The following is a 23,111-nucleotide window of genomic DNA, read 5'->3' on the forward strand; positions in this document are numbered from 1 at the left end:
GGATGTGCAGAAAAGTGGGTATGAAGACGAGGCTTGACTTACAGACGTCGGAGGCCTCGTCCGAGCCATCGGGACAGTCCTTCTCGCCATCACACCTCCAGCCCTTGGAGATGCAGGTCACCTGATCCTTACACACAAACTGCTTTGGGCTGCACGTCTTCGGGGCTGAAACACAGGAGAGAAGACAATGTCTCTGAATCATTCTACAGAAACAATCATTTAAATCAAGAGTAGAATAATTAAAAAGCACACACACCTTCACACACACACTGTACACACACACACACACACACCTTGACATTGCCAGATTGCACATTTAAAACTGAACACAAACAAACAAATGGACAGGTTAAAAAAAATGTTTAAAAAAAAGTAAAAAAAAAAAAAAGCTCCTCGAGGGCACCATTAGTAAAACGTCACTCATTTCTGTCAGTCAGTTTCCTTTTCCTCACTTTTTGGAGGAAAGCTGGGAGCTCCTGTTCCCTTCTGACCCTGCGTCTCCTCCTAAATCTGTTCTCTAATTGGCCTCAGAGAGCATTGGCCTTCACAGCACAGCCATAATGACACAGTGGACAGATAGGCTGTCCATCTCCGGCCCGTGAAGGCCTCCTTCATCAACTTGGAGGTGCGTGTCAGAGGCAGGGAGAGAAAGGTCTCCGTAGGTCTCTATGGAAGATAGGAGAGTTGTCTGCCCAAGCACTCTCTCGCCAGTGGGACTGTTCTGTCTCTCCACTTATCTTTCCACTGTATACGTTTTGTGCTGCCACTGCCACCGCAGTTCATGAGTCTGGCTCTCTCTGTGTGTGTGTGTGTGTGTGTGGGAGAGAGAAAGAGTCTTTGTGTGACTTCCTGTGGGCATATTTATTCAAGCAAGGGACATGATACCAATCAGTCACTCTGTTTGTTTGTTTATGGACCAGTCTGCAAGTCCACCTGGCTACTTTGATTGGCCCCACTACCTCGGAGACTAAAAGCCTAACTGTGCCACCCCCCCCCCCCGTCATCCAGACGGTCAGCTGGATCAGGTCACCGTTCCCAGACCAATGGCAGTGATGCAACTAGTCTGAGTAGCATCAAAGGACATCTTGTTCTGTTAAACTGGGAAAAAAGGAAAACAAGGGGTGGGGGTTGGGCACATATAACCCCTATTTCACTTGCTTCTTTATTTGGTCGAAGAAGGCAGTGCTCCAAACCGCACCACCTTCACTGCCCACCCGCCTCCCCAACCCCACCCCCTCAAATTCACCACATCCCCCTTTTTTTCCCCCCACCAAACCTAAACAGTGAGGTCCTGTCGTCTGAGCTAAGCCACGGACTGCTTGGGGGTAGTACAAACACGGCGGAACACAACCAGAATCGCTGCTTCACAGGATGAAGAGTGGAGGGGGTTGGGTGGAGCGGGGAGGGGAGGGGGGGGGGGGGGTTACACAGGAAAACCTGACTTAGCTCCGGCTGGAGATCATTGCAGAGGCATCCTGACTGTCTGGTTTAGATTCTTTCCAAACCTCAAAGCGGTTCTGGTGGTGGCAATGATGAACCAGTCCAATTTCATAACAGTCCTTTGTCATCAAAGACAACTTTCATTTTTGCTACTCCACATTATGTGCAACTGATGTGGTGCTGATGTGTCATTTCTGCACTATTCCAGACCTGAACTATCACCAGGGAAGTCAATGCAGCAGATCTCCATGAGTGTTTTGGATGAAATGTGAGAGAATGAGAAAGAAAGAAAGAAAGAAAGAAAGAAAGAAAGAAAGAAAGAAAGAAGGAAAGAAAGAAAGAAAAAAAAGAAACATAGAAAGGGAGAAAGGGAGAGAGAAAAAGAAAGAGGAAGAGAGAGAAAGCTGATCTAACTAGCTGACGTTGGACAGGTTTTCTTCCCAACGTGGTGCAGATCCAGTAAATTCATACCAGATCAGGGCCAGATCTCTTCCCAATGCCGCCAGTCCTTCATCAGCAACTCAAATAAAAGCCCTGCTTACACAGACCTGTGATTTCAATGGTTTCATCCAAGTCATTTCTCCAACTCCAACCCGGATTCCACCCCCACCAGACCCCACCCCACCCCCAACCCCCAAGTCCGACTTTAACAAAAATATTTTCCCTCTCAGCTCCTCCATGTGACTTGTTCCATATAAACACTACTTAGGCCTTGCTTGGAAAATGCCTCAGTCCTCCTCAAAGAGTGGAGAGAGGAGAGGGGCGGGAGTGCTGCCCGGTTTCAGTGTGTCCTGTCTGGCTGCAGCTGCAGCTGGCCCACTCAGACTCATGGAGGCCACTGAACTTTTGTATTCGAGAAAAAGAAAAAAAAAACTTTCGAGTATACTTCGAGAATTTCGACAAACTCTGAAGGGAGACAGGACAATTGCAGGCTAAACAGAGCAGGAGCGGGGAATGGTGACGGAGAATGGAACGAGCAAATGATGCCAAAAATATGCCGATAAACACCGAGCATCTAGACACGAGCGAGGAACGGTGTTTTATGGGAAATCCAAGAGGAACAGGAGAAGACCAATCACAGCACAGGCTCGGAAGATGCCTGGCTGGTTCCATTCGCCTGTCGCAAAGCCACACATCAGCAAAAGGGGGGTGGGGTCGAGGAATGGAGTAGCAATTAGGGACTAATTTGGGGTTAAGGGGGAGAGTCTTTTCCAGTGCAGGCCCATAGTCAGGTGTCTGTTGGAAAACTAGGCCGGCGTTCCGCACGTCCCAGCTCGGCTCCTAGGCCGGCGTCCCCCTCTCCTCAGCTGGGCTCCTCCCAACCGGAATGTTGTGGAACATTCTAACACACAGGTCATTTTAGAGGCTCCCAAAAAAGGGGTGGGGGGGGGGTGGGGTTAGGGCCTGGGTTGCGGTAGGTCCCCCCCCACCCCTATCTTTTTTCTAAAGCAGGCAAGAAGTCTGCGTCTCTTTCAGGTGAGCACTGAGACGCTGTGTTTATTTGTTTGTGTTCTCCAAATAAACGGCAGCTTATGGGTTATTTTAGCGCATTCCACCTCCGTGGGGCCATGAAGGGGGTCTTTATCACAACCTCAGGCACCGCCTGAGTATGGACTGAACATACTGAAAGGGTCATGCACGCACACACACAAACACAGGAACAGCAATACACCTGTGTGCAATGCCTTCCACACACACACACACACACACACACAAACACACACACACACACACACAAGGTTAAACTATACACAAAAGCTTGAGTGTTTCATTTGTTAAGCAGCAAAAACACACCAACAGCGCCTAGCACAGCTCTCCAGAAACTGACTCACTGCTTTGGCCTTACTGCCAGACCAGTCACACAATTGACTGCGACGCCACACACTGAGCCTGGAAGGCAGCCCTTTTGCACTCTCTCTTCATCTTCCACCCATCGTTTAACCCCACCACTGAAATCTCTTAGCATGAGCCCAGCAAACAGCACAGTACCCAGTGAACAGTCTCCTGTTCACAAGCCTGCTAAAAAAAAAAATCACTTTTAGATTTTTTTTTTTATTAGCTTTTTTTTTTCTGGTTCAAACTCTGTGCATAAGATGATGACTGTGGGTGATTAGCCTAGCATGTGACATACTTACATAGGGCTTCAATGAATGAATGAGAGAGAGGGAGAGAAACAGAGAAGAGAGAAGGAGAGAAACAAGAAGAGTGACCGTAAACCTCAAGAGACACACCACACATGTTTTAAACATTTGTGTCAGCACACGGCTGCTGATAATGGCATTGGACAAAATGGGAGTGTTTAGTCACCACCACAGACAGCAGCAGCAAGGAGCCACTGGGGAGGAAGGGGAAGTGGGTCAACAGGTTAGCGCTAGGACCACTAAGCCCCTCTGTTCACTGTATTCCCTGAAAGCACAGACCTGGCCTGACACACACACACACACGCACACACGCACACGCACACACACACACACACACACGGTTGGGTGAAGGAAAACTACATATACCTTCCTCTACTGGGAAAACCAGAGTGCAGTGCAAAGCTATGCATGGGTTAAGCAGAGCTGTGCATGATACTACAGGCCATCAGGACAATGTTTTGTGTCTTAAAAGGTGGTTATAGCGAATATTTTATTGGTATGTACTGTTGATCTATGGCCTATGATTCAAACTAGTCCTGAAAATAGACAGTAATTGTTTAAACTAGGACTAAAAACAGTATTAATATTTCCACTGGACATAACTATTTATATTTGTGTGAGCAATGACATCATACTGACTGCATTCATGATTTTGTGCTAGTTCCACTTTCTGTAAATTCCTCAATTTAAATTGCTAACAACTGACATTTCAATAGTCATTACGTTTACACTGACCTCCTACCTCCTACCTTGTAGCACACAATAGCTATAATGTATAACTAAATTGAATAACCATTGCATTTTACTATGATACTTCATAAATAGTACAGAAATAAGACCAATAGGACTTTCAGACCCTCTGAACACTTGGCTACAAGCCCTGAGCAAACAAATCAGCTATGAATGCACTGTACTCTGTGTGCGGTATGAATAGAACTCGGCTGACTTTGAAAATATGTTGGGGTGTTTTTCTGCGGTTTTCACCTGACCTGATTTTGCACTTCAGTCAATGGACTAAAGCAATGCCCCTCAGAGTGGTGGTGGTGGTGGGGGGGGGGGGGGGGGGGTGCCATTGGTTGAAAAAGGAAAAGAAGCAATCTCCCGCTGAGCACAGGGCTTGTGGCTGCTGCTTCTAAACGAACAATGAATTATGCAACCAGTGATGGCATCGTCAGCGGTGATGGGGATTGTGTGTCGTGGGTCTGAAGAGAGAAGGGGGAGGAGAGAGAGAGAGAGAGAGAGAGAGAGTGAGAGAGAGTGAGGATGGTCAGAAAGAAGAGAGAAGAAAGGGAAGAGGAAGAGGAGAGGATGACAGAAACAGAGGGGAGGGGAAAGAGAAAAAGAGAGAGGAGAGAGAAAATAAAAGATTTGGGAGAAGAGAGAAGAGGGGTCCCAGGCAGGGCAGCCATCCTGTGTTTTTCCACTGCACAGGCTCACATTCACAAGCAAGTTTTGTTTTACTGCTCAGCAGCGCACACACTAGGACTTACACACGCATACACACACACAGTTTCTCTCTCACTTTCCTACACACTCACACACACTCCTTTGGTCTCTGTCTCTCTCATTCCCACACACACACACAAATAGATATAGAAAAAAGAAAGCGAGAGCAAGAGAGAGAAAGAGGGAGGGAGAGGGGGAGAGAGAGAGAGAGAGAGAGAGAGAGAGAGAGAGGCCTTGCCTTTGCACTGTCTGCACACCACAGTCCCAGGAAGAACTCAATCAGTAAGGAAGGATGTGCCCCCTCTCACTATCCAAACAAATGTCGCTGTCTTGCCACAGCTCACATTTCACCCCACACACTCCTCACACTGCCACACCACACCACACCACACACCCCCTCACATCACTGCCCATGTGTTTTAACCCCCCCCCCCCCACCCTTCCCCATACCAAACTCCTGGCTTATTGCCCTCAGCTCCATAAAGCTCCATTCCGATCTCCAGCTGGCAAACTCCAAGCTAACAGTTCCAGAGACTGTTCCAGAAGTCTACGGTTTAAAAACAGAACAGCTTTCAGCATGGTTAGCCAGCAACGCAGGGCCTACAGACTTAAGTGTGTTCGCCTGACACTGAAGAGGGGATTAAGGTTTCAAATGGCTTTTTTGTGTGTTTAGTCATTTCCTTCATTTACGTTCGCATCAGAACACCGCCCCAGTGTATGGCAGCGAACACCAACGCTAGGAAATACTTTCTCCATGCCGTGTTTTGGAGAGCTCAGTGGCGAAGTTGAGTCAGAAGGGTTAGCTGACTAGCTGGCTAACTGCGACGGCATCACGCGGCCGAGACCAGCGCGGCCCAAACTTAGCCAACCCCCACATTTTATGTAATGTTGCCACTCGCTCGAGCTCTCCGGGGCGAGTGGTCGCGTGCGCGCCCGCGTTTGGCAGACCATGAGTGCAACGACGAGTCGTGAAAGGGGCACCACATCAGTCGGCCGGCCTGTGCGACGAGGCTGTTTTGAAACCAGCTGTGGAATGTAGCACAGCTGCATTCTGTTCGGCTGTCAGGAGATAGCAGAGGGAAAGTACACACACACACACACACACACACACAAACACACACACCACGTATTGGGTCGCACTGTACTCAAAACATGGCGATAAATTCAAACAAATGTTTGGTAAACTACTTTCAACGTAAACCAAGAAATGGGAGCAGATACAAAACAAAAAGATTTGGATTGCAAATCGTGTCAATGTCTACTTTAATTGTGTGTGTTCTTGGAGTGGCAAGTTGTTTTATGAATTTTCCTATAAGAACCTATGTTCAAGTGATCATGTAACACTTGCACAATGTCAAGCTGAGACTAACCACAAGACAGGATCTCGGCCAAATGAGATTAAACTGTCTCCGCCTAAATCACAGGCTAAGTGTTTACTATGACTCTTACAACACATTCCATCTCTCTGCATCAGTGTGCTTTTTGTGAACATGTATATTTCATACCCAGAAAACGAGGGTAAAAGCAGAGAAAGAGAGAGGGAGAGAGACAGGCAGAGAGCATGAGTGGGATGAAAATGGTGTAAGCCTACATGATTTGGTGAGACTGATTATTACAAATGAAAGTCAGGTGTGTGTGTGTGTGTGTGTGTGTGTGTGTGTGCATGTGTGTGTGTGTGTGTGCATGTGTGTGTGTAGACTTTTCAAGATTTATTGGCTTCCACCACCCATCTTAAGCACTGCTACACACACTTCACTCTGACATTGATCTCTGGCCAGCCCAAAAAATCTCCCCGCCACATCCCCACACGTCCCCAGCACTCAGAGAGCCCAGCTCTCTCACACCGCTGGCAGCAGCAGACACGCTCAACGGAGCAGCCTTGGCCCCAGCCAGCGTTTAGTCTACCACTGATAGTGATGTTCATTAAAGTAAGCACACCACGATAAAGGGCTGTTCTTTCTCTGACAAGTCAAATAACTGGAGGAGAAATCAGCAGTTATACTGACCCAGTCGGCAGAGACAGTGTTACAAATCAGGGCCTGTGGCACAGACTGTTCTCCTGATGCCCTTAGTTTTGGGGCATATCCCTGCTTCTGCTTACTGGGATGGAGATTACGAGACCGTCCTGCAGATCCTTACGTTTTATAACGGTTGCACAGACAGCAATCTTGGTCGTTTTTCTTTAACATGATCTTTTTTTCTTTTTTTAAAATGCACCTCAGATTCATTAAACAGAGATGAAAGAGCACAGGCAAAAATCAAGTGCTGGTTGAGAGGGGAAGAAATGTACACTGAAAGTTAAAATTGACCACCATTGACTTTTTTTATTTAGAGCGCATCCCAATTCCAGTTGTTCTGAGAAATCTGAAGATGTTTTTTGAGCTCATCTATTATTTAGAGAGAAACCAGTGGAATGAATTGCACCATGTGCTGAAGTAACCTAAAAGCACCGTTGGGTTCCTCTGCCAAGTCAAATATACATACTGTATAATAACAATCTTAATTGACTATGACACACCCTCGATTATACATCAACTCATGCAACACCATAGTGAGTTCACGTCGTTTGATGGGCACAGTCACGTATGGAGCTTCAGTTATCTACCTAATTACATGTCTGTCTCCCCTGTGTAACCAGCAAATCAAAGCCTCTCTCTGCAAAAGGTGATGGGGTGAAATTGCTATCAAACGCATCAATGTATAGACTATTAGAATTCCACATAGTGCACCTCCAAGGAGAAAATGGCCAATGCATCACCAGTTCCGATGGGTTCTCTACACACACACACACACACACACACACACACACACACACATATATATATCTGAGTGAAGTCTTAAAAAGGCAGCCTAAGAATCTGTCAAAGCCTTGATGAGGAGATCCTGCAGGCAAACTGGGGCAGTTGCTCCAGATGAAAAAAACAAGCGTGATATCTTCGACTCAAGAATAACAACATCAATGTGGCACCATTTTATCGGAGAATGTTTGGGGGAGTGCAACAGAAGGAGGCCTTTGGGGTGAGGGGTCGTTGGAGCTAAAGGGGAGGTGGGAGGGGGGAGGGGGCAGGTTGGGTCATTAAAACCTTAGAGACTCTGGGACGGGTCAGAGGAATTCTCCGCCTGGGTGCTTTCACTGAAGCACGGGCATGAGTTTGATCAGTAATTACCACGCAAACAGCCGTGACAAAGAGACCAGGACAGAGAGGGCGAGAGGGAGGGAGACTAAATGAGAGAGAGAGAGAGAGAGAGAGAGAGAGAGAGAGAGAGAGAGAGAGAGAGAGAGAGAGAGAGAGAGAGAGAGAGAGAGAGAGAGAGAGAGAGAGAGAGTGAGAGTGAGAGTGAGAGTGAGAGCATTTCTGTGACAGGAGAGACTGAAAATAAGACTGAATGAGAGAGTGACAGAGAGAGAGAGTGATTGAGTGACTGACGGAGAGAGATATTGGGAGACAGACAGATAGAGAGAGAGGTCAGTGGCAGGCATACTGGGGCCCGTGATGATGTTTCCAAATTCTCTGTGAGGCCCACTCTTAACCCCCCAGCATAAGTCAGGCCCCTAGGTTTGACCTCAGTGGAGCCTCATGGACAGTCCTGGCCTGAGAACTCCCAACTGGGGAGTGAAAGTCACCTTCACTCTCTGCTCTTTCCCTCTGTTCCTCCCTCTCTCTCTCCTTCTTTCTCTTTTCTCCTCTGCTTCTTCTCAAGCAACACATCCCTTGTTATTATGACTTACCCTCTCACTCTCTAGTCTACACACATTCTCTTTATATTTTCTATTCTCTCTTCAACTCCTTTCCGCTGCGTTCTTCTCCCCTCTCTTCCTCTTTCTCCCTAAACCAACCAAACTCGCCCACTCTCTCTCTCTCTCTCCCTCCCTAAACCAACCAAATATGACTCCATTTTTCTGTAATGGAGAGAGCGCGAAGGAGAGTGAGAGAGAGACGCCAGAAGAAAGGGGAAAAAAGAGAAGAAGAAGAGGAAGAAAAAACAAAAGTCCCTCTCAATTTGTCACGTTATGAAACAGACGGCTGAAAAATAGTGTTTCATGTCCCAGCTGTGCCTCTTAAATAAGGCTGCTTACAGAGAGCCGTAAAAGCGCCTCCAACGCTCTCCAGCAACAAACAACAAAACAAAAACAGCCAAAAAATGCAGACTGGAGGCTGTGGTAAATGTTTTATGAAAATACCGCAAGTTTCTAACGGATCTTTTAAAAAGTTTGAGTGATGCTGTTATGCTGTTGTTGTTTTTTTTTCATTAATTTGTTCAGAGGGGCGTTTTATTGTTTTACACGAATAATCCACAAGACAAGCAGAAAGTCAGGAAATAACCATTAGCATTAGATCAAAGGATACATGAGGCATTGTGTGTGTGTGTGTGTGTGTGTGTGTGTGTGAGAGAGGAGAGAGATGGGGGGGGGGGGGGGGTACAGAGGTCTGAAAGGTGCATGTAGAGTTCAATAAGAACATGTTTACAGATGTATGTAAAAGTACATAATCTATCTACACTAATGTGTCTAGATATGAACGAGTGTGTATGTGTGTATGTATGTGTGTGTGTGTGTGTGTGTGTGTGTGTGTGTATGTATGTATGTATGTATGTATGTATGTATGTATGTATGTATATCTTGACATAGCGAAGTTTAGAGGTATACAAGTATGTCCACATACTGTATGTATGGGTGTTACAGAATTAACAGCTGGAATGTGCTTATGTCTGGAGACTGCGGCCAAGCACAATGGTGTACGGCTGAGCAAACTCCGCTCCTGCGGAAACTGTTGTGGACTTCTTGTGGGTCAAGTGGCTCTAGATGCTATCAATCCACACACATGCCTTCTCAGGACCCTGGCCAGGCCATTAAGAGAAGCAGAATGATTATGCTGGTCTGGCTAAATTTAAATTTAGTTGACCGCCGCTGCTTTGGGACTGTCTAACCGCTCCGAGTTCAAGCACAGGACCATTTAGCAGAGCCTGTTTTACGGTGACTGAATCAGTTCAAGATATTAGCCATATGTTTACAAGAGGAATGTTTTAGAATGAAATGACTTTGTTTTGTTTTTAAAAGCGGGACATGATTTCATTGATTTGATTTAAAAACAGGACATTTTTCACACACATCCTGTGAACACAACTGTGGATATCTGCATCATCCAAGTATTTCAAGTGGATATCTGTGTGAACTGTGGATATCTGCATCATCCAAGTATCTTTTCCTCCTTCTTAGCTATGTTGCTTTATTATTTTCCCCTCTTCTTAGCTATGGTGGGTTATTACTTGGCTACTGTGGTTATCTAGAGTATGTGAACAAGTTCCCAAATATTTCTCTGTGGAACTGGAAAAACAAAACCTTCCCAAACAGCATGAATGCTGAATTCACAAATGTTGTGCTAACAAGGTGCTAACTAACCACTCCAAGGTCGGCTGTTTAAAATACCTTGGAAGGACACAACATATTGTCAGCCTTTACCCTCAATTGCAAGTGCTGTCACATAGAAATTAACAATACAGCTAAATGACTAAATGCAAATGCTATCTGTTTGAGGTTACTGATGAGATCTGGGACATGTATTGAACCTGAAGAAAAAACACTATGACAAACCAGCCACATCTCACACCCCCATCCTCCACACATGCTTAGCACATCTCACAGCCCAATTTAAACTTTCAACTTACTCTTTGCCATTACAGATAACACTATGTTATTTGCCCTCCTAATACTGTGCACTTAGCAATGTCCTGGACTGGACTGGGCCTGGTCAAAATCTCCATCTAAATGAGAAGGGAAAGTGGAACATTTTTCAGTGCAAAGTGGAGTACTTAACTGTTAGTCCCCAGCAGGTGTGCATGGAAATTGAGAGCTGGGAGATGCCCAGACGGAACCGCCATACCTGCCGTCTCCATCTGAGTACTCATCATCAGGCATGGCTTTCCCCAACCCACATAAACATCCCCTACACACACATTCTCAGTATAAATATTCAATAGTCCCTCAAGCAGTCTTATCATGTAGAGCTCACAGTCTGCACAGCATGACAAAAAGCTTACCAAAGCATGGCCAGCACCTGGAATTGCTTGAGCTAGCAGGGGGTCGCGGCTAAGCTATGGGTGGCCAGGTAATGTAGTATGTGAGTGCTTGCATATGTGTTCATGGGTGTGTGACTGGGGGGGGGGGGCAGATAGAGAGTGAGTGACAGTGAGTGTTGGTTATGCCGAGCAAAATTCCCAGATAGGATGTGTATGAATCCCATTTCATTTTATCTGCCATGTCGGTGGGTTGTCCATTTAAAAAATGTTCCCTAATTAATTATTACACTGCATCAAATAATGACAGTATTTAATTGCAGTGAAATTAATTCTGAGAAGGTTAATGCGTTTGGATGCTTCCCTGCATGAAATTGCAAAGAATATTGAAATGTGCAAGTCATATTAATTACACTTTAATTACACTGTTTGTGATATTGATTAATATTCTTCTTATTTCATTTAGAGAAAGGAAATGATATGAAGGAAATGACCGGACGAGGAAGAAGAAAAATCACTGCAGGCTGCTCCCTAGGTGTGTCTCCATGGTGCAAATTTATTGTCCGCACCTCAGTGCAAAGTTAATGTGACGTTCAGACACAAAGCTCTGACAAAGTGGCTCACTGCTCTTCATCAATTCAGTTCATAAAATCTCAATTTGTGGCATGTGTCAAGCTTCCCTTCACGAAGACAACAAAGCACTGCTAATTGAGCACCTCTGGTCCCCTCACACACCATGCACAACACACACACACACACACACACACAGACACACAGACATATACTCCATCTCTACTGGAGACAGCTTCCCCTGCCGTGCCCAGCTTCACTCCTGTCATCCATCCCATAATAACCACTGAGCAACAAGCTGGCCAGGTGTGAAACTATGGAAGCCCACAGCCTGACGATCTCTGCTAAAACGTCTTTGGCCGCAAACACATACAGTTGGAAAGAGACTGGGCACTGGCTAGCAAGGTCTCAAAACAGCCCATAATAATCTCACCCTCCCCGGCGCGTATGGAGCAGTTGGCTGAGGGTAATTACAGCCACAGGCCCTTTTGTGAGAGAAGGTCTACGGTCAGCGCAACTGCTTCCCCCCACAATAGAAATCTCTACAAAGTAGACTTTAAAAAGCCTCCGCATCAGCCTCCCACCAGCAGGCGCTTTCCTCTCAGGCAACCCTATCCGCCAGACGCCATTCTGGCTCGAAGCAGTGTTAAAATGAGTTTGCATCTCTGCCATGTTTATGACTGAACTGCTGCGCTCCAGGCAAGGTTTATGTATGCTAAAGCTGTGTTTATGAAGACAGTATGGTGGCTAAGGAGGGACAAACGTCTGGGGCAGGAGGCCAGTGCTAAAAATGCAGTGGAACCCTGGGGCAGACTGTGCAAGGTCTATTTAGGCGACTGAAGGGGTGTTGCCCAGGAGAACGTGCGGGTAGGGGTGACAAACACTGGGAAATGATAACCATCTGGATGAGTCAGGGGGGCCAAGATGATGCACTATGTATAAGTATGGGTACTCAGAGCGGTTTCTCCCAAACAAGGATGACTTCACCTCAAAGAGACAAACGCACACATGTGTGGGGTGGTTTCACTGCTGGGAAATGTTTACGGATGTCCTCTGCGGAACAGTTCAACCCCAAAACACTTCAAACAAGGAGGCACCCCATAGATCAAAAACTTGAACTTGTCTCATTCTCGTCAAGCTGAGATTTCCCTCAGTAATCAAATAAATAACAAACACAATATTCTTGGTCAATATTCTGGTGTCGAGAAGTATCCCCACAGCAGGATGCTACCACCACCATGCTTCAAATTAAGGATGGTGCATTTTTGGTGATTTGCAGTGTTTTATATAAGCGAAAAATAGCCTCTAGTCTGATGGCCAAAACGCTCAATTTTGGTCTCGTCAGACCAACGAAGCTTCTTCCATTTGACCACATGTCTTTGGGCGAACTTTAGCTGACATTTAATAAGTCCACTCACCCACAGAGCTTTGACTGGTGAAGAACTCAGGCAAAAGTTGTTGTATGCAGAGTTTCTCCCAACTCAGTTGCCGAAGCTTTTGACTCCTTCAGAGTTGTCATATGGGCCTTGGTGGCCGCTCCCACCAGTATTCTTCTTTAACGGTCACGGTCGGTTTGTCGGTTTTAACGGTCGGTTTGTGGTGACAACCTGCTCAAGGCAGATCTGCACATTTGCCATATTCCTTACATTCCTTAATGATGGATTTCACTGAAATTCAGGGGATGTTCAGTGACTGGAACATTTTTTTTTTTGTATCCATCCCCTCGCTTATGCTTTTCAATAACCTTTTCTTTGAGTTGTTTGGAGTGTTCGTTTGTCTTCATGGTGGAATTATAGCCAGGAATACTGATTGACCAGTAGCTGGACCTTCCAGACGCATGTGCCTTTATATTACTATACTATACACATTCACTGCACTCAGGCGTTTTAATTTCACTAAGTGTGAGACTAGCATCAATTGGCTGGACAACTGTAGATTTAGGTCAGTCACTCTAAGGGGCTGAATATTTATGCAATCGCTTATTTTGTATTATATATTTTTAATTAATTAACATTACTTTGTAGAAATTTGCTTTCACTTTGACATTAAAGAGGGGATTTTTGTAAATTATTGTAAAAACGTGCCAATTAAATTGTCAAAGATTCCCTTTATTAAAGTAATAAAAGGGGGAATAAGGGTGGGGGGTGAATACTTTTTATAGGCACTGTACATAGATATGGATTAGAGCCAGAGATAAAACTCCGGCTTTCAATCTAGCATGTAACGCTGTGACATTTTATTTTATTTTATTTAACAGAGGAATGAACTGAAAGTAGTGATGGGCAAATGAAGCTTTGGTGAACCACTAAACCACAGCAGTGTGAAGCTAGCAACACTAATGAAAAAATCCACTATGGCTGCCACATGTAGATTTTTCAACATAAAAGTCCTTACCCAAACCAGTATATGTAACCAAAAATATTGGTTTCCTAAGGACTTTTATGTTGAAAAATGTATGTGTGGCGGCCATCTTTTTGCTTTTCAGCTAGTGTCGCTAGGTTCACACTGCTGTGGTTCAGTGGTTCACCTTTGGCCATCACTAACTGAAACTATTGAAATGTTGTAGAATCACAATAAATTGATAATGAAATCATTTTTTCTGGAGAAATGCACAACTTAACATAGTCTGAAATGCATCTGTCTGAAATCGATGGAAATTAGGCCCACCTGAAGATCAAAGCCTCATAGCTTAAAAAATAAAAGGGTGCTGAGTCGATCGAAACAGTAGAATCAGACAAAGAAATGGCACAAAGAAACCACACAGTCCAGTGTACTTTAAGATAAAGGTTGTTAGAAAGAGCAATAGCAAACCATTTAGTTGCACGATTACATCTTTGACAAAGCCATTAGGAGCGAACTTACTGTGTCGGAGTCTGCTTATTAAAAAATAGCGTAATGCTTTGCAAAGGACACAGAACTTAACAAAAGCCTGACTGTGAAAAAAGATAAGAAAATTCTAAGAAGGACAGTCTTAATAATCCACACTTCCACAGCCCCCCCACCCCCACCACACACACACACACACACACACACAAACACACAAGCAGATGCCCGCACACTGAACACACACACACACACACACACACACAAACACACACAAACACACAGACAAACAGACATAAACATTTATAAAGAGAGACACATAGACACATAAGCATACACTCAAATATGACAAATAAAATAAGTAGGCACACACACACACACACATACACTTCCCCTCCTCAGATTGGAAAAAGAGCCAGCAGCACTAAATAGCAGCATCAGTGAGCAGGTGAGTCGGCGTGAGGGCAGGTGAGGAATGGGCATCTGTGCGGGCACTCAGCATTAACGGGCATCCATCATTCATCTTCAGCAACATTCTCTTCTGACGGCAGTTCAGACAGTTGTGAATACAGGGTGGAATGGAATCACCCGTGTGTGTGTGTGTGTGTGTGTGTGTGTGTGTGTGACTGAGTCAGAAAGAGACAGAGAGAGCTTCCAAAGACAGCTCTCCCACCCATATATTTTCCCTCACACACACACACACACACACACACACACACACACACACGTCTCAGATCTGTGGCTTCTCCTCAGTGTGCCCTTGACGCTGTGAGTCATTTGTCTACTTTATCCCCTCATTGGCTCATAACTATCCAATCTTTCTGCAATTCCCATCAAGGGCACCGCGGGAGGAGACGTGTAAAGATGAATTCCCCCCTCAATCCTTCTGCCAGGGCTCACCTATCCAAAAATCACTGAAATAAGCTCTTTAGACCCTACCAGTCTTACCCTCCACATTGACCACAACTATCTCCACGCCTACTTCACACTCCTTCCACACTTTGAAACAACAGTTCACAGTCTGGAGAGAACAAGTTAAAAAAGTGGCCACGAAGCCTGTTAAAAACAAAGCATAGCATACAAGGCCATGCATTTCCCCTCAGACCTACAGTTAGCTCCTGCCAGTCAGCCCAACCTTGAGGATGCTTGTTTCAAGTTAATCCACAGTTCACACTAATGATAATATCTGTATGGTTTACATCTAAGGACTAAGTTTATTTCATCTCTTCCTCTCCACCTTCTCTCTCCATACCTACCATTCTCCTTATGAAGTCAGAAACCCTCTGCACTCTATGCCAACATTCATCATGTCTGACCTATTATCTCAACTCCCTCACTCATAAAACTCCTGTCTTCTCCCTAGCAAAGGCTCTCCAACACCCTTCCTCTCCCTCAATCCCCCATCATCCAAAAGCACCTTAGAGATCTCTCTCTCTCTCTCTCTGCAGATGACTAACGTCACAGCTATGGACTTTCTGACCGAAGTCTTTCCATGGCCACTCCCGAGTGGCGCTGTCCAATACCCAATACCAGCCCAGCTGATCTCAGCCACAGATCAAGACCACCTTCCACCCAGCACTCCTACAGAAAGCTCCCAAATTAGCCATGGAGCACAGCACACCACAATGACATAACGTATTATTCACTGAGGGTTAATAACACAGAGTTGGCAGAAGACATGAACAGTGATCATATATATACATCCGTTCTCCTCAGTGACTAACCACAGACATAAAATTAACAGCATCTCGAAGACCATCCCCATACTCCTCATCCATGTCACCTCAAATGAAGGTCATTCACAAGCTATAAAACTCGTCTTTCTTGTGTTGTTTTACCAATATACCAATATACCAATTCGCAAAGGTTGGTTGCAATTCATTGTGCAGCTAGCAACTCTGACCCTCATTGGTTAATAATGTCACATATATTTGGAAATAATTTCATACTTGGATCAGTAGATAGAGCAGTTCATATTTCACATTACATGTTTTAAATGTATTATATGGTGAATCTGGAACTGAAACTCGATTCACATTGCAAATCGCCATCGCAATATCAGTCGGAAAAAAAATAAAATGCTATTAGATATTTTCGCCAAATCAGTTCAGCCCTAGATATGAAATATTCACTGAGGGTTACCAGGATAGTGTTGACATACCACATAGAGTAAATGACAAATAGGAGAAATACTGACCCAACCCACCAGTTTCTTAATAGTCCCTAACTAAGGGAAGGCTCAAATATAACCCATAACTGCTTCCATCTATAACCCTCAGGCCCTCTGGGTTTTACTTTCCATCTATATCTGTGTCCAAAGGTCTACAGCAGGGCTGTTAAAAGAAACCCTTTAGCTGAACCAGCGCAGAACACGGGATAAAGGGTGAGAGTTTGGTAGAGGTAAGCTGTTCTAAGTCGCTTTGGATGAAGGAATGAGCTGAACAGAGGAACGTGGCTGCAGAGAGAGAGAGGAGGAGGGAGAGAGGGAGAAAGGGAGAGAGAGAAAGGGAGAAAGAGAGAAAGATAGAGAGAAAAGACGACTTCAGGCTCAGGCACAGTTGGAAGAAGCAGCTTCATCCTTTCCCCGTCAGATTCACTCATGTTACACTCTACCTCTCTCTGCATTACTCAATTATGTGATATTGCACTTGGAGAAGTGAAGCTACATCTAGAGCTTATGGGTACAGAGTGAGTGTGGTGTGTGTGTGTGTGTGTGTGCGTGTGTGTGTGTGTGTGTGTGAGTGAGAGAGAGAGAGGTGAAAGAGTGATAGAGAGAGAGGAAGAAAGAGAGAGAGAATACAATCCTCTTTTCTCTACCCTGCCCTCCTTTTCCTTACCATGCATACTTCCCAGATTAATGGGTTTTCTCCATGCAGATGTTTTATTGAGTATGATGACGGTGTGGGGCAAGAGGAGGGCATGACTTGTCTCTCCTTCATTCTCTCTCTCTCTCTCTCTCTCTCTTGCTCTCTCTCTCTCTCTCTCTCTCTCTCACACACCTTCCTCTCTTCCCCCATCTTTATTTTTCCATTAGTGTTGCTGTCTCCATATTCTCTCCTTTCCTGACCTGTCCTCTGCTGTTTCTTTGCATATATCCTCCTTTCTATGTATCCATCTATCCATGAATCTATCTATCTATCTATCTATCTATCTATCTATCACTCACACTCTCTCACTCTCACTTCTCACTCAATCTCACCATCGATGTACATGCTTGATATGTCAAATCATCTTTCATTCCAGTGCAACACTCATTAAAATCTTAAGGCAGCATTCTTTCCATTAAAAACATTTGTACACAACACTGTAACTCCTCTCTCTAACCCCCCACCACATCCTCTGAGGGTGGCACGAAAGACCAGGCTAAGAGCCCCAGCGCTGGCACACAGCCCCACGCCATTTGCTGGGCCAGGATGTCGCACCCGCAGCCCTTCCATGACCAAAGGCTGTAAACACAAACACACAGCGCTTTCCATGTCAACCTCCGGCACATAAAGTCACCATGACTCATGCCCGACTATTACACTTGTGCAGGGTCAGAAATAGCCGTGCGGAGAACTTGGTTGCATCTTTGATGTTGCAAGTCCCAGTGGACCTATCCCAAATCCAGCTACAGTAGTGTACTGAATTAAATAAGTGTAGGTATGGGTTTTGGTTCAACATTTTAACAGAGATCCTTGTTACAGACATTTGGTCCCATGTCATCAAAATGCAAACTAGACTAGACTTTTTCAATGTTGTCAAGCTATTGTGTGAAATTTGAGCACGCTCACTTGGTTTCCATTGTCCTTAAAGAAATAACACACTAAACACTTTAGTGGCTTCTTGAAGGGCTTACACAAACAGTGATTTTAAAGGACAAACAGTTTTTGTGCCAAACCTCCGATAACTTCAGAGCATGTCTGTAAATAAAGGATCCTTCATTCAAGGTCTCCGAGTCAGGCAGCTTTGGGGCAGATCAACTGATGACACCTTATCACACACAAGACACAGGCAGAGCTGAAACAGCAAAGCATGATGACCTGGAATCTATTTAAACTTGGCCTATCTGTATTGGCTACTCAAGTGTCAAACTAACTTATCTGTCATTCTCTAAAGTTTGCTTCTATGCCTTCCCATTATGATATCCATATAACAGCAGTCACCACTCTAAACTGTGATTATTAGACATATTTCACAAATGTATCAAATTATTTGTGATGGGTAGGCCTATTGAATTCTCCTTGTTGTCTTTAAAAGATGGTGAGGATTTTCTATCCGGGGCAGCCGTGTGTGCTCAGTGTGTTTCACTAATTCATGGATTGGGATAAATGCAGAGACCAAATTTCCCTCACGGGATCACTTACTATACTATGGGGCTCTGATTCAGCAGTCCACTCATTAACGAGTACTGGGGATATTTGTTTGGCTTTCAAAAGAAGTTTTTTACTGGGAACAAAGACTGTTTGAAGGCCAATTAAAATCACTATCTGTGTAGGTGGCTACTGAGAGATGCTCAACTCCACTCCAGAATCTGGCCAGCAGATTTCCAACGTCACCAAGCTTCAAGACAAATTTATCTGAAACTAAACAAATATGGTCAAGGTCTTGATCCACCTATCCACCAGCTATCTCAGTACCATTTCCATTTATCAGAGCAGGAACCAATCCAAAGTTCTTATCTATCTTGGTGCTCTTATCTCTGACATAAGGAAACAATCTAGGTGTGTAGCCTAATCTCATCAGGTCATACAGAATAGATGACATGCTAGCCTTTTAGCCTTCAACTCAGGGTCTTTGGATGGTTAAACTGTATAGTCAAACAAATTCTCATTTAAATCACAAAGCTAAACAGATATGCAAAACCCTAAAAACGTTTTTCACTTGGGTACAAATTTCCAAAATGTACGCAGGCTACAACTGTCAGCCATGCAGGCATATAACAATAGAAATCCACTGAGATCATTTCTAATCTGCTTCATGGGGGAGAGAAAGCATATATTACATGTTCCCAGGTAAGGTGGAATCCACTGATGCAAACTCTTCATGATGGAAAGTCAGAAATGGCCAATTGCATTTTCAGTTTGGGGGTCAACCCACCAATGTTTCTTAGAACCCGACACCTTAGTGAACCCGCCCCTCTACGTCTTTACAAAACCTTCGGGGGCGCGCACGTTTAATTGTTTCCAGAGGTCAGGAAGGATTTGGTAAGAACGAGTTATTGAAAGTGTGCAGACTACGCACTCGACTGCCTGTTGAATCTGCCCTGTAAAGGTCTGGGGATATGAGGAAAAATGAGCGGCTTTAACATTTAATTTTGACGGAGGAAATGTGTAGCTTATAGTATTAGGAGGAATAATGCCATTTCCAATACTGTCATAATTTAGAGTGTCCTAGGTCATGCCTTGGTATATTCAATAATGTTTGGGGATGTTTGCATGCTACAGTCAATCTTATCACTAAATGTTTAATTTAATTGTCAGTCACGTAGGTCCTCGTATTCTAGATTTTGTTCCATGTTGGCAGAGACACAGACTGTTTCTGCGCATTCAAATGTGCCGGCTGCCTTTCATATTCTACACCAGTCATCCCCGAGTCCTAAACGTGTCCAGGGGAGAAAGTAGCCTGCTCGAGGAATCGTGGCAGGCCTCTCGGAGGCATGTGCTGTGCTACAAAATCTACATGCACCACCAACACAACACTGCGATGTCAACGTCGAACAGAAATCGTGATTCTTGAAAGACTTGCCTTACAACCAGGTCGCTCTAGTCTCTGGAAACATGACAGAATGACCGCTATTTGGGGTGAGGACTAGCTGATTGAATAGCTTAGACAAAGTCATGAAATGTTCGTTTTCACTCATATTTGCAGGCCGCCGATCTACTTTTTCCACATAGACCAATCAGAGGCTGAAATAATACTGTCTGCTATAACAAAGAAATTGACATTTCACGCAGTATAACTGGCATGGGGAGGTACTGCGTAGCATACATCACAATAACAGCGTTAGAAATAAACATTGAACGCACAGAAATACTTAGTAGGCAATGTGTGAAGTATTTGGTTGGGACTGAACTGACGGTCCTCTTTTCGAAACTGGTGCGTGGAGGAAATACATGACAGGTAATTTCCCAACTTGCGTAGCCTCTGGTAGCCTGTGCATGGATGTGACAATGTGCCCGGAGAGGGCTAACGTTGTGTGTTGGACGACTGTGCTAAGCCACAAATGAGTACCGTGTCAAATTTTCATAATCGACAGAATTACTCCTAGCCATGTAGCCTGCCTTCAGTCATTTGCATTGGTAATCGGCGCTTGCTGTAAATCGAGCCAGTTTATCATTCAACATTACTGCTGCCACCTCACTTCCCAAAGCATAGCTTTTATTGCTGGAGTAGGCTACAGAAGTGTAAGCATCGAGATCATAAAACGCAAGATGCATTCAGAGCAAGCGACTGGTTGAACAGACAACACGCTCATAAGAACTGTATCAAACGTCAAATGCAAAACAGACTGGATGTTTCCAATCAGACATTAGCCAAGACAACCCAAACCTTGTGGACTAACGTTATGGGTACTCACCGTCAATAGCTCTGGCAGGAAGAATCACCTCAAAACTGTGCAAAAATCCCAAGAAGAACAATCCAGCCACCAGCAGGTTTGCAGTATAACGCAACATCATGGCTTTTGACAACATAAAATATAACGAACAACAACAACAACAACAAAAAAATAGGCTACAAAAATCAGGGGTGCCCCGCGAACTCCAGTAGACCCAGCTGCTGGCTCCGTCAGCGGCAGGAGCAGGAGCCTAGTCCGCGCAAAAGCTCCAGATCTCCCGGGCGATGCTCCCTTCTGTGTGCGCCCCTGAACACGCACTCACACAGTGCTCCAACTGTATGGTAGGCTACTTTGCCGGCAGAGGGGAGAGATACTCTCAAGCGCGAGGAAAGAGCCAAGGCTTCCCCAGCCTGGAGTGGCTAAGGGTTCCTCTGATTCATGCTTGAAATTGGGCTATCACACTGCACAGAACATTAGGTAGCTTTGCCTGGATCTCTGCTCCACATGCACAAAAAGGAGGGTATGGAGGCGGTTAGGTTGCAACGTGTTCAGACCATACGCCGTTATCCTCTCCTTTGTTCTCTGTGACAACCGGTCGAAACAGTTCGTGCCATTAAAAAATAAAAAAAACGGGAAAGCAGTCTCTCCCTACACTCTCCACCGCCTCTGTTGCTGGTGGTAACACAAATTGAGCTCTAAGTGAGCTCCAACCCTTAACTCCAGGGCTGATGCGTGACGTCAGCGACACCAATGGTTGGCTGCATCCCTCCTTCGCGAACTTAGCGCAGCATACGTTGATTGGTGCAAACGTGGAAAAAACGTTGTCGCCAAATCAAAGGAAAAAGCTTTGAACTAACGCTGTAAATGGGAATATATATACCGTATGTAGGCTACGTGTGTGTGGCACGCATTTTCATGTTAATTTGCTCATATATCTCTCCATAAGTGAATAAAGTTGATATCACCTTAATTTATGAAGGTGTTGTCTCCATTTTAATGTTGTAGGCTATGAAATATGACATTTATCAAAACAAATCTACATGTCATGAATTTTTTTGAAGATAGTACAGATACTTTTTACAAGACACTGAGAACAGAGATTTCACAACAGACTTCTTAATAAAGATTAACTTCTCATACCATCAGTTTTGCTTGCAGCAATAATAACAATGTCAGCTTCTTAGCTATGCCCAGTTATTTCTCTGAATAAACACGCTAATGGCTTCCTTTGGCTTTTTGTCCCAAATAGAGGACACCTTCAAAAAAATGATTTCCTTTGAAAACACCATAGGGCCTATAAAAGATATCCACTCCATGCTCTTTCTCTCTATCTCTCTCTCTCTCTCTCTCTCTCTCACACACACACACACTGTGTCTTTTTTTCTTTCCCTCTGAGTTTTTCTTTTTACGGGCAGATCTTTTCTCTCCCCCTCCGTTCCCTGTGTGCCTCCATGAAAGGGTTTAGCAGGCTACGGCCCAGGTCTTGGCCTGAGAAGCATAAATCAGCCACAAACACAGTTAGACCTCAGACAAGGTCCAGCTGGAGGGCAGTTACCGCACAGACACTCTCACAGACTGCTGCACACTGACCCCTGAAGCTGGGGCCCTGGAGGAGATTTTAAGTGCTGCAGCACAATTTTTATGGCAAAATATTGGTTGTCATGGAGCAAAGATATTTGTAGCATATATTTATTACAGGTTTACAGGTTTACAGAGGTTATACCATCTGGATATACAAAGCATTGTTACATAATATCATAAATAGGTTGTCCTGTTATTTTAATATAATGTATGACTATTGTAACATTTATGTAGACTTTCTTTATCATTTTAACTGTTCATACATAGATATCACATCATATGTCAAATTTCTTTTCACTATTTAGCGTAACTGCCGCTTTGGTTTTTCATAAGTGAGAGATATATGTCTGCCTGGCTCATACCTAAAGGCAACACAGCTTAAATGTAACCAAAGATGACAGCCAAGGGTTCTCTTCAAGCAGTGGGAAAGATATAGTGTAAAATGCTGACAGGGGGAATTAAGGGAGAAGATGCATCATTTCAGAAGTGCCCATCAACCACAATGTTCTTCATGAGGTTTACACCAACTCAGGAAGAGAGAAGACACCAGAACTTGC

At 44.6% G+C, this 23,111-nt stretch overlaps 1 protein-coding gene across 1 annotated transcript in view; it reads right to left on the reverse strand.

Moving 5' to 3' along the window:
* The window catches only part of LOC121707132 (low-density lipoprotein receptor-related protein 1-like), a 156,325-nt gene extending 134,664 nt beyond the window's left edge, over positions 1 to 21,661 (reverse strand). The window contains 2 exon segments of the mRNA XM_042089456.1: positions 43 to 165; positions 20,995 to 21,661. Coding sequence (XP_041945390.1) covers positions 43 to 165; positions 20,995 to 21,109 — 238 coding nt within the window. The 5' untranslated portion in view covers positions 21,110 to 21,661.
* Positions 21,662 to 23,111: the final 1,450 nt, after the last annotated feature.

The sequence above is a fragment of the Alosa sapidissima genome, chromosome 4 (assembly GCF_018492685.1).
Source record: "Alosa sapidissima isolate fAloSap1 chromosome 4, fAloSap1.pri, whole genome shotgun sequence".
Lineage (NCBI taxonomy): Eukaryota > Metazoa > Chordata > Actinopteri > Clupeiformes > Clupeidae > Alosa > Alosa sapidissima.